The 17,852-nt window shown below is 42.1% G+C and overlaps 1 protein-coding gene across 1 annotated transcript in view; it reads right to left on the bottom strand.

The window, feature by feature from the left end:
- The window catches only part of LOC122804000 (extended synaptotagmin-3-like), a 1,677,117-nt gene that overhangs the window by 1,138,263 nt on the left and 521,002 nt on the right, over positions 1–17,852 (bottom strand). Inside the window, exon 6 of the mRNA XM_044073681.1 lies at positions 7,816–7,992. Within this exon, the coding sequence (XP_043929616.1) occupies positions 7,816–7,992 (177 nt within the window). The remainder of the gene's footprint in view (positions 1–7,815; positions 7,993–17,852) is intronic.

Genomic DNA, 17,852 nt, shown 5'->3' with positions numbered 1-17,852 from the left:
TAAGACAAGTTTAAAACACAGTGAAGTCGACAAATATACAGTGCAGTTATTGGACAGTTTTAAAATGTGTTCAAAAAAGTCTCCCTCTAGAGGGAGGGTAGTGACACTACCGTTAAATCTCTACAACTGAATGCAACATAAGGCATCCCTCTCTCATAAATTCAGTGAAAAGGTGAAGGTATTTGATTAAATGTGGCTCTAAAAATTTTCAGAATTTCATATTTATTATAATGTGGATCAGTATTGAGGATTTACCAAAAGAAGCTCTGCCCTCACAGGAAGGTGACCCCAAACCATCATATATAGGTACTAGGCTATCGGCCCAAGGGCCTATGTAAGCCTAGCCGCCAAGGTTCCCTGGGCTTATGCCACCCAAGAAAGTTAATTTCCTGTGTCCCTGTCGAGCAGAGCCACAGAAGTGATCCCCAGGGTGTATTTCCTATTTCCCATCCACTCATCAAGATTTTTCTTGAAGAGTGCTAATGAGGAACTTTGCTTGACATATATGGGTAGCTTGTTCCAGAGTATAGGAAGTCTCTTGAACAAGAATCTATCCCTCCAGCATGTCCTGCTTATTGCGGTGACAAGGTTTAGGTCCCTAAAGCGGGTAAGCTCAGAGGGATTGGGATTTCTTAAGGTGTAGCATGTCCAATAGCTCTGGGTTTAACATAGCTTTATATGTTAGGCAGAGATCTCCTCGGAGTAGGTGATATGCTACAGAGTAAAGCTGGAGTTTTTTTGAGATGGTCAGTGTAAGGGATCTGTTTGAGGCCAGTAATCCTCTTTGTGGGGGACTTCTGTGGCTTTCCAACTGCTGCAGATGTCTTGTGAAGTACATTCCAAAAGGGGCATTGTGCTCTATAACTGGTCTAATGAGTGCCGAGTAGAGGAGAACAATGACCTCTTTTTTCCTGGATGAGAACCCTTTTGTGATGAGGTGTGCCACATAGAAGGATTTCCTGACTACTGTTGCGATGTACCATCAAAGGAGAGACTACTGTCCACCTGCGTCCCAAGGTCTCTTATCACACATTCAGCATTAAGTAGCCTGCCATTTATGTGGTAGTTTATGGGTACAGAGTTTTTACCAAAGGGGATGACAATGCACTTTTTGGCACTGAGCTTGAGGCCATGCCTCTGACACCAGGCATCTGTCTCAGTGAGGCCCTTCTGTAGGACGTCCATATCATTTGGGGACTCTGCTATGGCTCCTACTGTGCAGTCATCTGCGAACTTCGTTAGCCAGAGCCCTTCTGTGTTAGCCTGTACTTCAAAGAAGTAGATACCAAACAGGAGAGGTCCCAGGACTGAACCCTGTGGTACTCCACTTGTCACTGGTTTGAGGTCAGATTTGGAGTCTGCAACTTATACAGTGTGGGTGCTGTCAGTGGGCGAGTTGGCAACCCATCTTGTGACATAGGGATTTATACCTAGTTTAGTGAGTTTAGCTATAACTCCAGAATGGGGGATGGTGTTGAAAGCCTCAGCGAGGTCAAGAGAGGCTGTGTGAACCACCTTACCCTCGTCTACGACTTTGGTGACTACCTCAAAGAAGTCAATCAGGTTCAGAAGGCATGCTCTGCCTTTCACAAACCCAACTGGGTGGGGTCCAGAGTTTGGAGATTACCAATGTCTTTGTTAATGCGTTCCATGATGATACCTTCCATGGCCTTGCAGACCAGGCTCATCAGACTAATAGGGCGATATTTCCAAGGATCAGTGGTGGCTCCCTCCTTGTGAAGTGGGATAACTGTTGCTGTGCACCATTCAGTGGGCACAAAGTCTGATGTGAGACTATGATTGAACATGGTGCTTAGGTGGGGAGCCAGTTCATCTGAAGTTCGTGTAAAATGCAGCCTGGGATGTTGTCCGGTCCCATGGATGCTGTGTTTTTGGTTTTAGAGAGTGCAGCTTTTACCTGCATAGATGTGATTACAGGGACTCTGCATTCTTCCTGTATAGATATGGGCCCCTTTAGGGGGTGAGAGGGGGGGGGAGAGTTAGCACTGAACCTATCTTGCCAGGATGTTGGCAATATCAGTTGGTTCTGTAATTTTCCTGCCGTTGTGTTGTATCTCAGAGCACATCTGGGTGTTGCCATTGGGATTCTTGACATAGCTATAGAATGTTTTGTGGTTGCCCTTTGAATCAGTGGTGATTTTGTTTTCGTAGCTAGCTTTGGAGGATCTTATCAGGGATCTCAGCTTCTTACTGAGGCTGACCAAGCAGCTCCTCCACTCATGGGAGTTTACTATCTTTTGCAACAATTTCTTTTTTCTGTTGTAGAGTTTGTTTATGGCAGGGGACCACCAGATTGGCTTCCTTTTTTGGTGGATAGTGTCTTGGTTCTGTTTGGGATAGCACAATCCATGCACTTGTGTAAGCGCTTATAGAGTGCATTTGTGTAGGAATCAGCAATTGTAACTGTATTGTCCATCTGCATAGGTGTCATGAAGTTCGCCACTTCTGTCTTAAGAAGCATGAAGCTGACTTTGGAGAAACTTTTTACCATGGTTTCCTTAATGGTTGGTGGGGGTGGGATGCGGATATCTAGGGTGATTAGTTTATTGTTAGATCTGACCAGCGAGGAGTTGATTTCACATGTGGAACACCAGTCACTTCAAGTTGGTAATAACTAGGTCTAGGATATTGTTGCCCCTGGTGGGGGTGTGGATAAGTTGATCCAGGACATTGGAATTTATAAATTCCAGAAAGCGCTGAGAGAAGGAGTTTGTACATGAGTAGTTTTCCCAGTTAATGGTGGGGTAGTTGAAATCACCCATTATTAGGGTGTTTGGTTGAACCCTAATATTTTCCAGTATATCAAGACAAGAGGAGTGAGAATCCTGGGGAATTGTTTGGGGGATCTGTAGCAAGCTACAATCTGGATTGCAGTTTTGCTGCACTTGGATAACCTTGGATGCATTATGCTGCGCAACTAGCCTGGAGGTGTGGATATCCATAATGAATATGGACACACCTCCGCCTTTGGTGTTCTGGTCCAGGTTAGATGGCCGAAAAGTGTGGTATGAGTTATAGCCTGGTAATGCAGGGTGCTCTCTACAGTCTTGAACCAGGTCTCAGCCACTGCACAGATATCGATGTTCTCCATTTTAAGGAGTGCCTTGAGTGAATGCATTTTGAGATTTAGACTTATAGCACTGAGTAGAATTACCCTCATTTTTTGCTTGCCTGTTCCTGTTACGGTGGTGAATTTGTCATTTGAACCTTGCCTAAAAAAGGCACTATAGGGTTGGCAAGAGCCTAAGCCAGTATCCGGAATCCCAGGGGGCAACAGGTGCAGGCCATCTCTGGCAAAGCATTGTGGTCTGTCGACCATGTCGTCCCAGGCAGAGAGATACTAGATCCCCTTAGAATGACACCAGAAGCTTAGCCAATTGTTAAAGTCAATCATTTTGTCCTTGTACTGCAGTACCATTCCGGGCGATGGCAGGATGCTACTCAGGGCTAGGGTCATACCTGCCTAGGCTACAAGATCAGAGAGCTCTTCCATGTCTCTTTTCATGTAGTCGAGGGAAGTACGTCTCAGGTCATTCACACCAACATGGACAATGGTAGAGTCATATTTGTACTTGTTGTGGAGTGACCCGAGTGCGTGGGTTATGTGGCAGATCCTGGCACCTGACAGGCAGCTGACAGTAACCTTCTCCTTGTTAAGCCTGGTAAGTGGGACATCAGTGTGCCTGATTACAGACTCACCTATGACTAGTGTGTTGGGTAAGTTGGTTTGCCTTATGGGCTGTGGTTTATTGGCTGTGTGTCATTTGGGTTGCGCTGGGGGTGGAGGTTGCTTGCGTTTCTGTTTTGGAGGTCTCTGTTGCTTGAGCAGATTATTATTGAGAGCCTCTGCGAATGTTTTTGTGTTTCTATGTGGGGATTTTGGTGGTATAGGTTTAGTGGGAACTATGTGATGAGTGTGGTATGGTGCAAGTGTTTACCTTCTCTTGACTGTCAAGTGCAGTCTTGGTTGGAGAGAGCTTTACCTCCAGTTTGGCTAGATAAGTGCATCTCTCACAAGTTTGGTGTTGGGTGGTAGGAGGAGAGGGTTGTCTGTGTACACAAGGCAATTGTTACATTGCCGCAAGATGCCAGATTCATCAGATAGACAGGACAGAACACTGGGAACTGACCCGTGGACATGCCTGAATAAAAAACTACTTTCCTCTAGACAAGTGAGGAAAGTGAGTATAAGAGCTGTTTTTCTCTAAGCAAGTGAGGAAAGTAAATACAAAAACTGTTTTCATCTAGGTAAAGAGGAAGTATGAGTGCTGTAGTAATTTGTAGATTATTTAGTGCTAACAACAAGTTCTGTACAAGTGATGAGCACGAATAAGCAAATTCAAGTGCTAAAACTAAGAATCTGTACCTGGATCTTGTTGTAGACTGGCTACCTAGTGCTTACCACTCCCACTTGATAAGCTAGAATGCTTCCCTCCAACACAGAAAGGCTTGGGGGCTCAGACGCTTACAAACAGTCCTGGATACAGCAAATCTGTATCTGGACTAAACTAGTTATAGGAAAGGTGGGAAGCAAGCACAAGCGCGGGCTTTTAAACCAGAAAGTTGAAAGAGATGTAAAAACTGCCCAAATGGCCAATAAACTACAGTTTTTGGGCCAGAAACCGCTTTCATGTTAGATAGGCTACCTAGTGTTTACCACTCCCACTGACAGTAGAAGGCTTAGGCTGGGGGGGCTCAGAAGCTTACAAGCAGTGCTGGATACAGCAAATCTGGATCTGGACTAGACTAGCTACAGGAAAGGAGGGAAATGAGTGCAAATGCAGGCTTTTAAACCAGTAAGTTGAAAGAGATGGAAAAACTGCCAAACGGCCAGTAAACTACAATTTCTGGGCCAGAAACCACTCTTGTGGTAGATAGGCTACCTAGTGCTTACCACTCCCACTGACAGTAGAAGGCTTCCCTCCAACGCAGAAAGGCTTGGGGGGGGGGGCTCAAAAGCTTACAAGCAGTGCTGGATACAGTAAATCTGTATCTGGACTAGACTAGTTACAGGAAAGGTGGGAAATGAGTGCAAACATGGGCTTTTAAATCAGTAAGTTGAAAGAGATGGAAAAACTGTCAAACGGCTAATAAACTACAATATCTGGACCAGAAACCACTCTTGTGGTAGATAGACTAGCTATAGTGCTTACCACTCCCAATGATAAGCTAGAAGGCTTCCCTCCAACACAGAACAGCTTGGAGGGCTCAGAAGTTTATAAACACAGTCCTGGATACAGCAAATCTGTATCTGGACTAGACTAGTTATAGGAATATCAGAAATATTCTTCACCAGATCCTATGCTGTAATCTGAAAAATCAACTCCCAACAGATTATTTATACATTCTTTAACCAAGGAAGGTGGAATGATCTGTGTGATGTGTTTTTCCTCTGGTTCATACGCATATTAATAAGGTAAATTATAACCACTACCTACATGACTGACTTCATGACAAAAAATGACTAGTGTACACTATGAGACAATCACATGTGGGACAGCTACATTTCTTGTAATAACAAAAAGCCACATATAAACAGCATGAACAGTAAACTACCACAAACAATGTCTCAACAAACTATATTCTGAAAACTAATCACATGTGGGGCAATGACGTTTCAGGAAGTAACGAATAACAAGCCAAACACAAACTGCACAAACAGTAGACAATCACACAGAATATTTTTCAGAATACAAATTGCTGTATTAGCTGTTACTTTTTTAAGTAAAGCACTGGGGTACGCAAGATCATTATCATCTAATAGGGGAAGGTAGTACTAAGCATCTGTCTTAGTCAGACCTGCACACAGCCTAAATGCAGCCTGTGAGAATGCAGTTTGTGGAATATAACGTTTACCAGCTTCTTTTTCTTCTTCCCTTGTTTAATTTGCTCTGTTTGCCTGCTGCTTGACTTGAGCACTATTATGTTCCATGGCTAGTAAAAAAATCACAAGTTCAAACAGTGCAGCACTTTAACGTTGTTTTTTTTATTTTAACTTAAATAAAACAAATTAAATGAAAATGCTAATCTCTCAGGAATTGTAAGGTCAAATTGGTAAACTGAACACTTACAAAAATACAAATAAAAATATTAAACTGGATAAGATATGGTACAATTATAAAGAATGTTTATATTACAAAAAATATTTTCCAAGATTTTGTAGTAAGGAATGTTTATTCTCCAGTCATCTTGGATAGGCTACTCTCCATACTATGTGGAGTATCCTCAGGAGCTACTTTCCCTCTAAGGCACACAATATCAAGATGAAATCTGCTATGACTTCACATGGAGCATTTTGTGATACTTCTAGAGTAGGGTCTCCCTCCTTTTTTCTTGTTTTGAACTCTCTGAAACATTGGTAGAATTAGTGCAGGCTATGTACAAGCATCTAATGACACAAATATGAAACAGTGTTTGGACTTGCACAAAAGTGCCCTGTGAGAGAGGGTTGTTTCAGCACTGAACCCATTCCTTTTCATACAGGCAATAGACTATTAGCAAATAGGGCAGAGGAGACAGATCAACAAAACTGTTGCATGCAGACAATATGGCATTAAATGGAGACTGTTCAGGAACATCAGCAATATCAAGGGACTGGAATGCATAACTGAAAGCACATGCAATGATGAAATGAGTACAGACAAAATAACAGTTTATCATGGCAGCAAACAGGCAAAATCAGAAAATGGAGACAGAAGGGAAACAGAACAGGTTAGCAGTTTCAGCTATCTAGGAGGTATAGTTGAGGAGAATGGAGATCTCAACAAGAAGGAAAAAGGAAGAATTAATGTTATTACACTCAACTGCCACAAATTGTCAGGGACAGTATGTGACAGAAGAATGCCAAAGAGGATGAAAAGTAAGGGATAAGAACAGTGGTGCAACTAGTGCTTCTGTATGGCACAGAAACATGCCTCTTAGAATTAGAAAAATAGATATAATTTATTTTAAAAGGCATCAGATGAGTATTTGGATGACAGAGTTTATGATACTAGCTGGATTGAAGGCAGGCTTCTTGAAGGTCTATTAGGCCCAGAGTCCGAATTATGGAATATTGAAGCTGGGCAGTGAAGGCAGAGCAGCTGAGGAAGCTCGATGTGTTGAAGATGAGTTGTCTAAGAAGGATAGTAGGATGCATATTGTGGGATAGATGAAATGAAAATATCAAAGCTGAATCAAAAAGTAGCCCCAGCTGTAGAGAAAGTGATTGAGAATGAATTGCAGTGTTCGATCCCAGAAATACATTCCATCCAGTATCCACTCATGGACGCCTGCTTCTGTATTCAATCGATCCACTATGGAGCTGTTCTGGGACAGGATATAGGAAGGCCTGATCGGCATGCCTGACTGTAAGGCCAACTCTCATTCTTTTAAAGCGGAATGTACAGAGAGCAAGAGACTTCCCCCTCTATTTATCTACCACGCAACTGTGGTATTGTTAGCAATCCAGTGTATGATCCCAGGCTTCTGAATGGAATTGACAGCCTTGAAAGCTTAGATCATAGCTAGAACTGTCTTTTATACTGATATACCTCTGGTAATGAGCTTTTTCCTAGGTCCTCTGATATATAGATAGATTAAAAAGTACAGAGATGGAAATCAGAAGCAATACATACGTACGTATCTACAATTTTTTTTTTTACTAAAGACAGAACTATAAAATTTTCAACTGTTGCAAAAGTCAGTAAAAAAGTCTTAAGTCTTCTAAAGAAATGCTGATGTTATTTACAGTTTTCACTATACTGTCCCAATGGCAATAATGCAAGACAACAGACAAACACACAGTTACAGTACCTCATAGATTTCATTCCATTTAGGGTTGAGGTTTTCTTTGATGGTTTTGCTGCGAAAACTCTGTGTGCCAACTCTCAGAAGCCCATAAGGATCTGACTTCCCTTTTACTATTCCACCAAGGTAAGTATCTTTTATAATTAGATTCTTAGCTTCTTCAAGGTGAACTCTCACCACACCCTAAAATAAAGAGAAAAGACAAAACACCCATTGTTCAACAGTACATCTCTTTTTCCACAACATGCAAGAGCAGTTATGTAGCACTCTTCATTCTTTTCAAATTTGTTTAACAATATATTGTTACACTGTCAGGGTTAAAAATAACAGAACACAACAGTAAAAGCCTACGCTTGAACAGAATGCAATATTCTTGCATAGTATAAAAAATAAGCATGTTTATATAACAGTGCAGTCATCTTGTGCACTATAAAATAAGCACCTATTTATACAATAATACAGTGTCCAACAATAAAAACAAGGAATAGCTTATAGTGTTTCTGTTTTGTCCATTTCTTTTGGTAAATAGCACCATATGGAGGTACTCTGATATTAGAGTAGCCAATGGTCAACACAAATTTTAGTCATCTAGGTGGTTTAGGTCAAAAAAGTAGAGTTAATTACTCTCCCCGACCCCCTGTAAAGTGCTCCTAAAATATTTTAGGGAACAAAGTGCCACCTCAGAAAACAGGACAACAAAAAGGGGAGTGCATACAAAACAGGAAGAGTACACTCAATAAAACAAGGCTGATTCCTCATGGAACAAAAATCTAGCTGTGATATATTTCTATGAATATCCACATCTGTGAAGTACAAAAAGACACTCATGCTAGAGTCCATCTCAGAAAACAAGACACATGCAAGGAATTACATCTATAAGTGGTATGTCAATCCTCTCTAGCACATGTAATCACATTTGCACATTGACAGCTAAGTTAGCACTAGCAAGTCATTTGTCAGCACAGCTTTAGAATACAAGAGGAATACACAACAGACAGGTATGTAATTGCTGTATCAGCTGCTCTGCCAGTAGACCCTCCTAAGGTGGGTCTATGATTTTTTTTTTTTAGCTACAGAAACCCATTAAGCATAGATTCTTCTTCATCTTCTCTTCCATTTCAGTATGGCATTTTATGTAAACTCCCGTGCTTAAAGATATGTATGATCATGCTATGAACGTCATATTTGCCACATAAGACTATGCCTAGTCCTTGAGAGCATCGGTTCACATTCAACCACGGAAGAGGCACACTTCCTTCAAATAAAAAAAAAAAACAAAGAGAACTTGACAAACTAAACAGCTACCAAGTAATACAGAACTATGCGGTTGTCTGACTAATTCAAACAGCTGAAACAAGGGGCCAGTCAACCACATGGAATACTTGAAGGGTATCTGAAACTAATAAAGAAAGGCTCTCTCACAGACCAACAAAGAAAGACTTTCTCACAGATTAAATAGTATAGTAAGAATGCATCCATTATATTTATCATGGGGTGCACACCTCTGACAGGCCTGGGATTGGACTGAATCCCAAGCAGCAAACCTGACAGTGTGAAGGGAAACAGAGGACAGCCAAGAGTTCTGAAGGTTGAATCTTGAAGCAATGTCATACCAACATGCCAAAAAAGAGGCCAGACTCCTACAGTCACAGTCAAGACAATACTGGTTGATGGCATTATAACCAATATGCCAAATTGCTAGGGTACAGACATCTATGCTGGGGATAGTTTTGCAGCAACAGTGGAAACAGCCACACTGTTATAGCACAGTCCCCTCTAAATTCAGCATGTCCCAAAGGGTAGCAAACCAACTGAGAGCAAAAGCTAATGCAACTGGCAGTGTACCTGTAAAGAGTTTGCTTGGCAACTGCTTGCTCTCCCATCTCCTGTCTGAAGGAGACAATTCTGTTCTGCTTTCCTATACTCCTTAATAAACTTCCAAGATGAATGCTCTGATTTCTATCCCAGTGGAGAAAGAGATGAAAGAACTTGATAGGAACAATTTATAAACCATGTTCAGGAGGAAGCATGAATCTGACTGAAGAGACATCCAATCCTTGTGAAAACAGATATGGTTCCCTACATATTATGGCATGCAAGCAGAGGTGCTGTGCATCAGAAAGAGTAGATGCCATGATAGGAAAGCACTGCTGTGTAAGATCTTACCATAACAATAGATCTCAGATTGACTATTGTTGCAGTATTACTAACAGCCGGAATATCCTGCCAAGGATAACCATATGTACAGCCAGCATAAGAAATTCTGGGCATTTTTCTCTCGTGTCATATGTCCAATGTATCATGTATAAGGGATGCACGGACATGAATTACCTTAGGACTTTACTGCCTCCAGAACAAGGCATTGAAGTAGAAGAGGAGGTAACTATTTACAAATGTAAATGTCAAGAACAGAGGGGGAAGACATTTCCCTCTTTGGGCAAGAATATAAAAAATAAATCACTGGGGGGGATATAAAACTGCAACAGTGATAGTTGGCCATCTACTGTTTCATAAGTTCTTACACAACTGTCCTATGTCCTTCCATGGCTTACTGTTGCAGTATAACTTACAGCTGGACATTCCCAACTGTCTAAACAGAAAAAGAGGAAGACAGAAAAGCAGAGCTAAGGTCTACAACTACTTGAAGCTAGAACTTGCAAAGCAAGCTCTTGCCTTGGAGCAAGCATCAATCTTGCAAAGTGTGAATATCAGATCAGGTAGCCACTTCTAGGACATATCTAGTATCCAGACCTTTGAAGAAGGCACCGGAGGAGGCAACTGCTCTAGTGGAATTGGGCTTTTACCAGACCATGGAGCTATTTTACATGAAAATAGTTAAAGAAATAGCTTTAAAAATCCAATTATAAATTGTTTGCTTAGATACTGGAGAGCTTAGCTTCTATCTTTAAAATGAAACAAAGAACTGATCAGATTTTCTAAGATCCTTGGTTTTATCAGGGTAAAGTCTGATTTGCCTACGAAAATCCAAAGAATGCAACTGTCATTCTCCTTTGTTCTAAGGAGATGGAAAAAAGTAGGGAGGGTTGATGGGCTGATTTAAAGACATCTCGCTGACCACCTTAAAGATAAGGAAAGGGTTTGTTCTAAGAAGCACCTTGTCCTTGTAGAACATAAGGAAAGGTGGAGAGGCCATTAATGCCTGTACCTCTGATATCCTCTCTGCTGAAGTCAGAGCTACCAGCAAAAAAGTCTTCCAAGTACAAAACTGAAGAGATGAGGAAGTTGCAGTATCAAAAGGGGCAAGGGTGTGACTTTCCAAGACATAATTTAGATCCCAAGTATAAGGAATAGCTCTTTTGGGAGGTCTAATTTGTAAGATGCCTTTCACAAAGTCTTTGACCTCAAAGCATAGAAATAGTGGTGGATCTAAAAGCAGGCAGGCATAGATGGCCAAACAAGATGCTTTGACAAAAGAAAATGCCAGTCCAAAATTGAGCAGCTCCTAAAAAGAATGTTAGGGATACCCATTTTATAAGGGTCCTGATTGTTCTTGTGGCGAAGAACAGAACATCTTTTTCATTTGGAAATATATGACTTTCTTGTAAGCAAGTTGCTTAGCTTCTTTTAGCACATCCTCTAGGAATCAGTGCCCGAATGGATCTGAAGTCCTATCATCCAAACAGTTAAGCTAAGAATTTGGAAATTTGTATTAGAAAACCCTTTTACTGTGTGGTCAAGTCAATCATTTAAGGCCACTTGTGATAACTGTCCCCTAGACTGGTGAAAAAGAAGGGGGAACCATGCTGTCTGGGCTAAATGAGAATGGACTAGCAAGATTTTTGACTTGTCCTTCTTAATTTTGAGGAGGACTCAGGGAATCAGAGGAAGGTAAGAATGCATACAGATACTTCCCTTTCCATGAGAAGGGCAGCATGTTCATCTTTCATACATGGTACCCTGGAGAAAAACAACCTGAGCTGCCTGCTCTGGGTGGAAGTGAGAAGATCTATTTCGGGAGTACCACACTGATAGATAATGTTTGGGAAGACATCTCTATTTAACATTAAGTCATGAAGGATCTGCTCAAAAGGTCTGCCACTGGATTCCTCTCTGAGAGGAAGTACAATGCCTGAAGAAACATACTGCACTATCTGACAATGTCCCAAACTACCATGGCTAGTCTGCACAAGTGACAGGACTTTGGGGCCCTTCCCCACTTGTTAGATATCACATAAATGTGGTTTTGTTTGTGCAGATTCAGAGTGGACTTGGAGGCCAAAAGGTGGTTCAAAGACTGAAGTGCTACTAATAGAGCTTTCAGTACTTTGATATTTATATGGCTGACCAAATGCCCTGGACCTTTGCATTCATGGAACATGCTCCCCATATGATCCCCATGCATGCATCTATGTACCCAGTACTTCTGATAGAGTAGTCCGCAAGGAATCTTTTAAAGTCTGCCAACTCATTACTCTCCCAAAACATGCGTCCCAAATTACCTCTTTCTTCCCCATTACATCTCCAACATTTGGAATCTACCAGAGGTAAAATTCTTTGGAGTCTGCTTGGTTTATAAAAATACCTATGCAAAAATTTCAAGTGATGACCCTAAATCTTCTAGACCGTGTTGCATATGTGGGAGCCATACATATATCCCACCACTGTTTCTTTGTGAATTGTGCATCCAGTCTCTTTCCTGTCCTTTCTAAACTACTCTGACTCCTATTGTTATCATGCAATATTTTTATGCCTTGCTCATTATATCTTCAACAGCAGCTTCTGTTCTAGATTTCACTAAAAACTCTGCCAGTGCCAATCTTTCTCTGAGGATTCCTTTGTTTTTTGGGATAACAGAGACTTCTTGAGGTTTGATGTGAATTTCAGATGGTGTAGGAAGTCCATTGTGAAGTGTAGGTCTTTCAGCAAAGCATCCTTTGAAGGAACCTGAATGAAGATTGTCCAGATAAGGGAAAATCTGAATTCAAGCAAAAGGCAATAGCAGCAATGCACTTAGTGAATACATTGGGATAGAGTAAAGGCCAAAGGGTAAAGCAGAAAACTGAAAGTACAAAATCTTAAGAAGTTTCTGTAGTCTGCATCCTTTAAATCCAATGTCAAAAAATAAGCTTGAGGAAGGACCTCTGGGAATAAGGACTGAAGCATCAACATTTTGAAACTTGGAATTTTGAAAAAGTGTTGGGAAACAGGTCCATAATGGGAACCAGAAAAAAATCTGGAATAAAAGCCTCTTCCCAACCAATGAGAAGAAACAAACTCTGTTGTTCCCTGACCAAAGAGGTCCTGAAGAGGGAAGATGACAGGAATCGGTTTCGAGAACCCTGAGGAAAACCTGAGTGATGATGACTTTGCAGCCTTTTGAGATGATGGAAAGGACCCATGTGTCTGTAGTTATGGATTCCCAGACTGGGAGAGACAGTGGCGGCTTTTGGGAAATGGAGATGGAAGACTGGCAGAGGTAGGAAGGGGGACAATGGAGGATAGTCTTAAAAGAGGCTGGCTTGCCAGGAGAGGTAGGTTTAGATCCCTTGGGATCCTGCTGGAACTTATCTTGGAATTTCTTTTATTTTTTTGCTGTTTCAGAAAAAAAGAGGCAAGCTTTTGAAGGGTAGTTCCTTTGAATCTTTGATTTTTGTTTGTGTCTTTCGGCTTTTCCCGGTTAGGGGTCGCCACAGCGGAACTCCAGTCCGCTAATGATTGGCAGTTGATTTTTACGTACCGGCTTGCCAGGCCTGACGCACAACCTTCAACGAAGGTACACCCATTCACGCATGTCTCCACGCAGAAGACGCTCTAGCTGAGAATCGAACCGGACAGCGTCTTACTGTGAGGCGACAACATGGGAGATAAAAAGCCTTGCTTGAAATTCAGCAGTATCTTACCTTTCTCCTGTAAGCTTTTAAAAAAGGTCTGCATCTACAGAAACAAAACAGGTGTCCCTTATCCAGGAGGAGTCTAGCAGCTTAGCTCTGACATCTTCAAGTAAGGACTAAAGTCTTAATCAAAAGAATCTTCAAAGTACAGTCAGTAGCAGCTGCTTTGGATGAGGCATCATCTACATGTCCAACCACTTCAGATGCAGAATTTAGCAGAGAGAATGCAGATAATCAGATGGGATTTTAAGTCCTCCAAAGTGGACAAAGGATCTGTAGCTATGAAAGTCTGATGATTTATGGCATGAAAAGCTAACGTGGCATAAGTAGATACTTTTTTGTCACTTGGCAGAACATTGGAAGAGGGAGGCAACTTAGCAGTTTTTTTCAATGGAAAAGAAAACTGTAGCAGCATCAGAGAATGAGTTCTTGTATAAAAATGTATGGCAGTCTGGAACTTTGTAAAATCTGTCAGCTTTTTAGGAAAAGGAAGCTGGAACTCAGGACTGAGGGAGGCAGTACAAAATGCGTCTAATAAAGCCTCTAGAAAGAGGGAGTGGCAGTTTTAGGAACTCCATTTTCCAAAAGATCATAATTATCTCACCTGCATATCTAATACTTGTTTACCTTCCAACTGAAAATGCTGCGACATTTTGAAAATGGTATCTCCAAAGGAAAGTTCTTCCAATGGACAGCCAGAGAATAAGGTATTTTTTCACTTCTGAGGCATATCTCACAGGGAAATGAATCTGTGAAGAATAAGCTACAGAATCCACACTGGATTTAGACCTTTCATTCTCTGAACAAGAATCTATGTGCCTCTTAAAAGGAGTAGTAGTAGAAGCATCAAAGAAAAACTGAGGGGAGCTTACGAGACATAATGGCTTTTGAAAAGCCCTGACAAAAATCATATGACTCCTTTTAGGCTTCTTGAATGTCTTTTGAGAGAAAAAGATGTGCTTGTTTTTGTCTCTACTGTTAGTATGGATGTCTGTAAATGCATTATGTGGTGTCTCAAAGACTGATGTACTTCTTCCCTGACAAGAATCTGAGGTATGGCCTCAGCTCCCTCTGAAATAAGACAAGGTTGTCAAGGTTCCCCCTTCTCATGAAAAGTGGACATCTCGTCAGTTGGGTAAGGATGTGCAGGAAGACTCTGCTGTATTAGCTACTATTAGGGTTGCAATACAGGGAGCAGCCAAGGAACCCGGGAGGTACAAGGACTCATCAAGAGAGACAGATGAAGAATAAGCCTTGGATTTCTTAAACTTTATTTATTTATTTTTTTTATTTAACATTCGTTTACCGGGAAAGTCCGAGTTGGAACAAAGCCATGTCTTTGTAACATGGGAGAAAACCACAGTACACAGAGAAAAACCCACACGAACGCACAGAGGATATGCAGACTCCACACAGAAGGTACTCCAGCCAAGAATTGAACCGGAGAACCTCTTGCTGTGAGATGACAATGCTACCGCTGCACCACTGCGCCATCCAGACTTCCTTTTTGAAAAAAGGAGGGATGTCTGAGCTAGAGGTCTCACAAGCCATCTTACCCCGTGAAAACACATTGGGTTTCTGATTCTCTAGGTAAACTTTTTAAAAATGATAACCTGCTACAAGAGTCTTAGGGACCAATGACTGATAAACAAAAATGAAAGTTATGTACTTACGATATATGACAGATCCACTTTCTCTCACTCTCTGTCTGGTTCAACTTGTGGGTTATCAGATCTGATACCAGCCAAATCCTTCAGACCTCCAACTCACCAGGCTGAGCCTCCCTTAACCACAATCACCTTCTCCACAACCAACCCCTGAGATCAAGTATGCTCTATCTAAAACAAGCGCTAAGCTACAGTGCTTCCCAAAAGGAGGATTAGGGACTCCAAGAACAAGGAAAAGAACATCTCCATTGCCCAATCATCTCAAAAAAGGAAGTTTACCAAAAATAACAAAGATGAGGGCAGGAGGGGGGAAGGTCAAACCAGACGGAGACAGACAGCATTATCTATTGTTATGGCTTTACCAGAAAGGCTCATCCAGACTCTGCTACACCTGGCTGTGAAGGAAATTAGAAGTTATGTACCTACCATAACGTTCCATGTTAGTTGTCTTCTTCTCGCCTTCTTTCTTGCTGGATGGGTTCGGAGCCGATCCTCAGCTCCGACTTGGCCACTCTAAAAGCTCGAGAGCTAGTTCCACCGGCTCGAGGCTCCCCTATATCCCACAATGCTAGGCGGTAACTCCTCAGATCTCGTTTGATAGCTAAGCCCAGCAAGGAAATTCCATAAAGGAACAAAACAAACTCCTCTAGGTCTGTCCAGGCTAGGGGGCAGGAGGGTGGGATGCAAGAAAGAAGGCGAGAAGAAGACAACTAACATGGAACGTTATGGTAGGTACATAACTTCTAAATGTTAAGTTGTCTATCTCGCCTTCATTCTTGCTGGATGGGACCGCGTCCCTAGCACCTTGTCCCGGGTGGCCTATCGGAACAGACTCTTGAGTACAGTGGAACCAAAGTTGGCTCGGTCCCTAGAGGCCAAGTCCAACTTATAATGAGAAATGAAGGTATGGGAGAAGCCCAAGTAGCTGCAGAACAAATCGAATCAATAGGCAGCCTATCTTGGAAAGCTACAGATGTGGCTAAAGCTCTAGTTGAATGAGCCCTGGGTTTGGATGGCAACTGTTGATGTCTGATCTCATACACAAGGGTAATCAACGAAGTAAGCCATCTAGAGAGAGATACTTTAGAAACTGGAAGGCCCATTCTACCTTCTGCATAAGAAACAAACAGTTGATCAGACTTCCTGAATTGTTTGGTCCTGTCTAAATAGTACCTAAGTTGGCGATGAACATCTAAGCAATGTAATTTTTGTTCTGACCTGTTCGAATAATTAGGGAAGAACACAGGAAGGTCAATGGTTTGATTCAAATTTGCCAGTGAAGCTACCTTAGGCAAAAAAGACGGGTTAGTATGTAAGGACACCCTATCCTTATGAAACAAAAGGTAAGGGGGTCGACTACACAGAGCATGGAGTTCAGAGACTCTTCTAGCTGAAGTGATAGCTACTAAAAAGAGTGTTTTCCAAGATAGTAACTTCATTGAACATGAAGCCGCAGGTTCAAAGGGGGGAAGAATTAAGTACGCTAGAGCCAAGTTGAGATCCCATTGAGGAGGAGGATCCCTGATAGGTGGTTTGAGGAGAAAAATTAGAAGTTATGTACATACCATAACGTTCCATGTTAGTTGCCTTCTTTCTTGCTGGATGGGTTCGGAGCCGATCCTCGGCTCCAACTCGGCACTTGCTAAGCTCAAGAACTCATTTTACCAGCTCGAGGCAACCCTATATCCCATGATGCAAGGCGTGACTACCTCAGATCTCGTTTGGTAGCTAGAAGAAAACCCTGCCAAAAAATCCGTCTTGCCCAGCAAGAAGATACTAAATGTAGGATAAACTAGGCCAATGGCCACTAACAGTAATGACTCTTCCTATTGTGAACTCTTGGAGAGACCAAACCCCCAACAAAAAGGAAGGGGTTCATATGAATCCGTCGACAGCCGAAACATCAATGCTAACCTCATCGACACCAAAGCATCGACCGTTCAGAACATCAACAATCCAGGTAAGCGATTTTCCCCCTTACAGGACCCATGGCAGCACTTGTTTCGCTAGTGCGACGCTATGGACAATGCAAATTCTCAACAGTCGCTACCATGGGTCCTAAGTGCTACCATGGGTCCTGTAAGGGGGAAAATCGCTTACCTGGATTGTCGATGTTCTGAACGGTCGATGCTTTGGTGTCGATGAGGTAAGCGTCGATGTTTCGGCTGTCGACGGATTCATATGAACCCAAAGGAAGGTATAACCTCAAGATCAGTCCAGGCCAGGGGGAAGGAGGGAGGGACGCAAGAAAGAAGGAGAGAGAAGACAACTAACATGGAACGTTATGGTATGTACATAACTTCTAAATGTTAAGTTGTGAAACTAGCCTTCATTCTTGCTGGATGGGACCGCGTCCCTAGCACCTCTATCCTGGGTGGCTCAATGGAACAGACTCTTGAGAACTGTGGAACCAAACCTAGCCCTGTCCCTGGAGGCCAAGTCCAATTTGCATTGAGAGACAAAGGTGTGAGGAGTGGCCCAAGTGGCTGCTGCACAAATGGTGTCAATAGGTAGCCTATCCTGA

This window comes from Protopterus annectens, chromosome 6.part0, assembly GCF_019279795.1.
Source record: "Protopterus annectens isolate FY-2018-M chromosome 6.part0, PAN1.0, whole genome shotgun sequence".
NCBI lineage: Eukaryota > Metazoa > Chordata > Ceratodontiformes > Protopteridae > Protopterus > Protopterus annectens.
The sequence above is the reverse complement of the archived record's forward strand: the minus strand, read 5'-3'. Positions and strand labels throughout refer to the sequence as shown.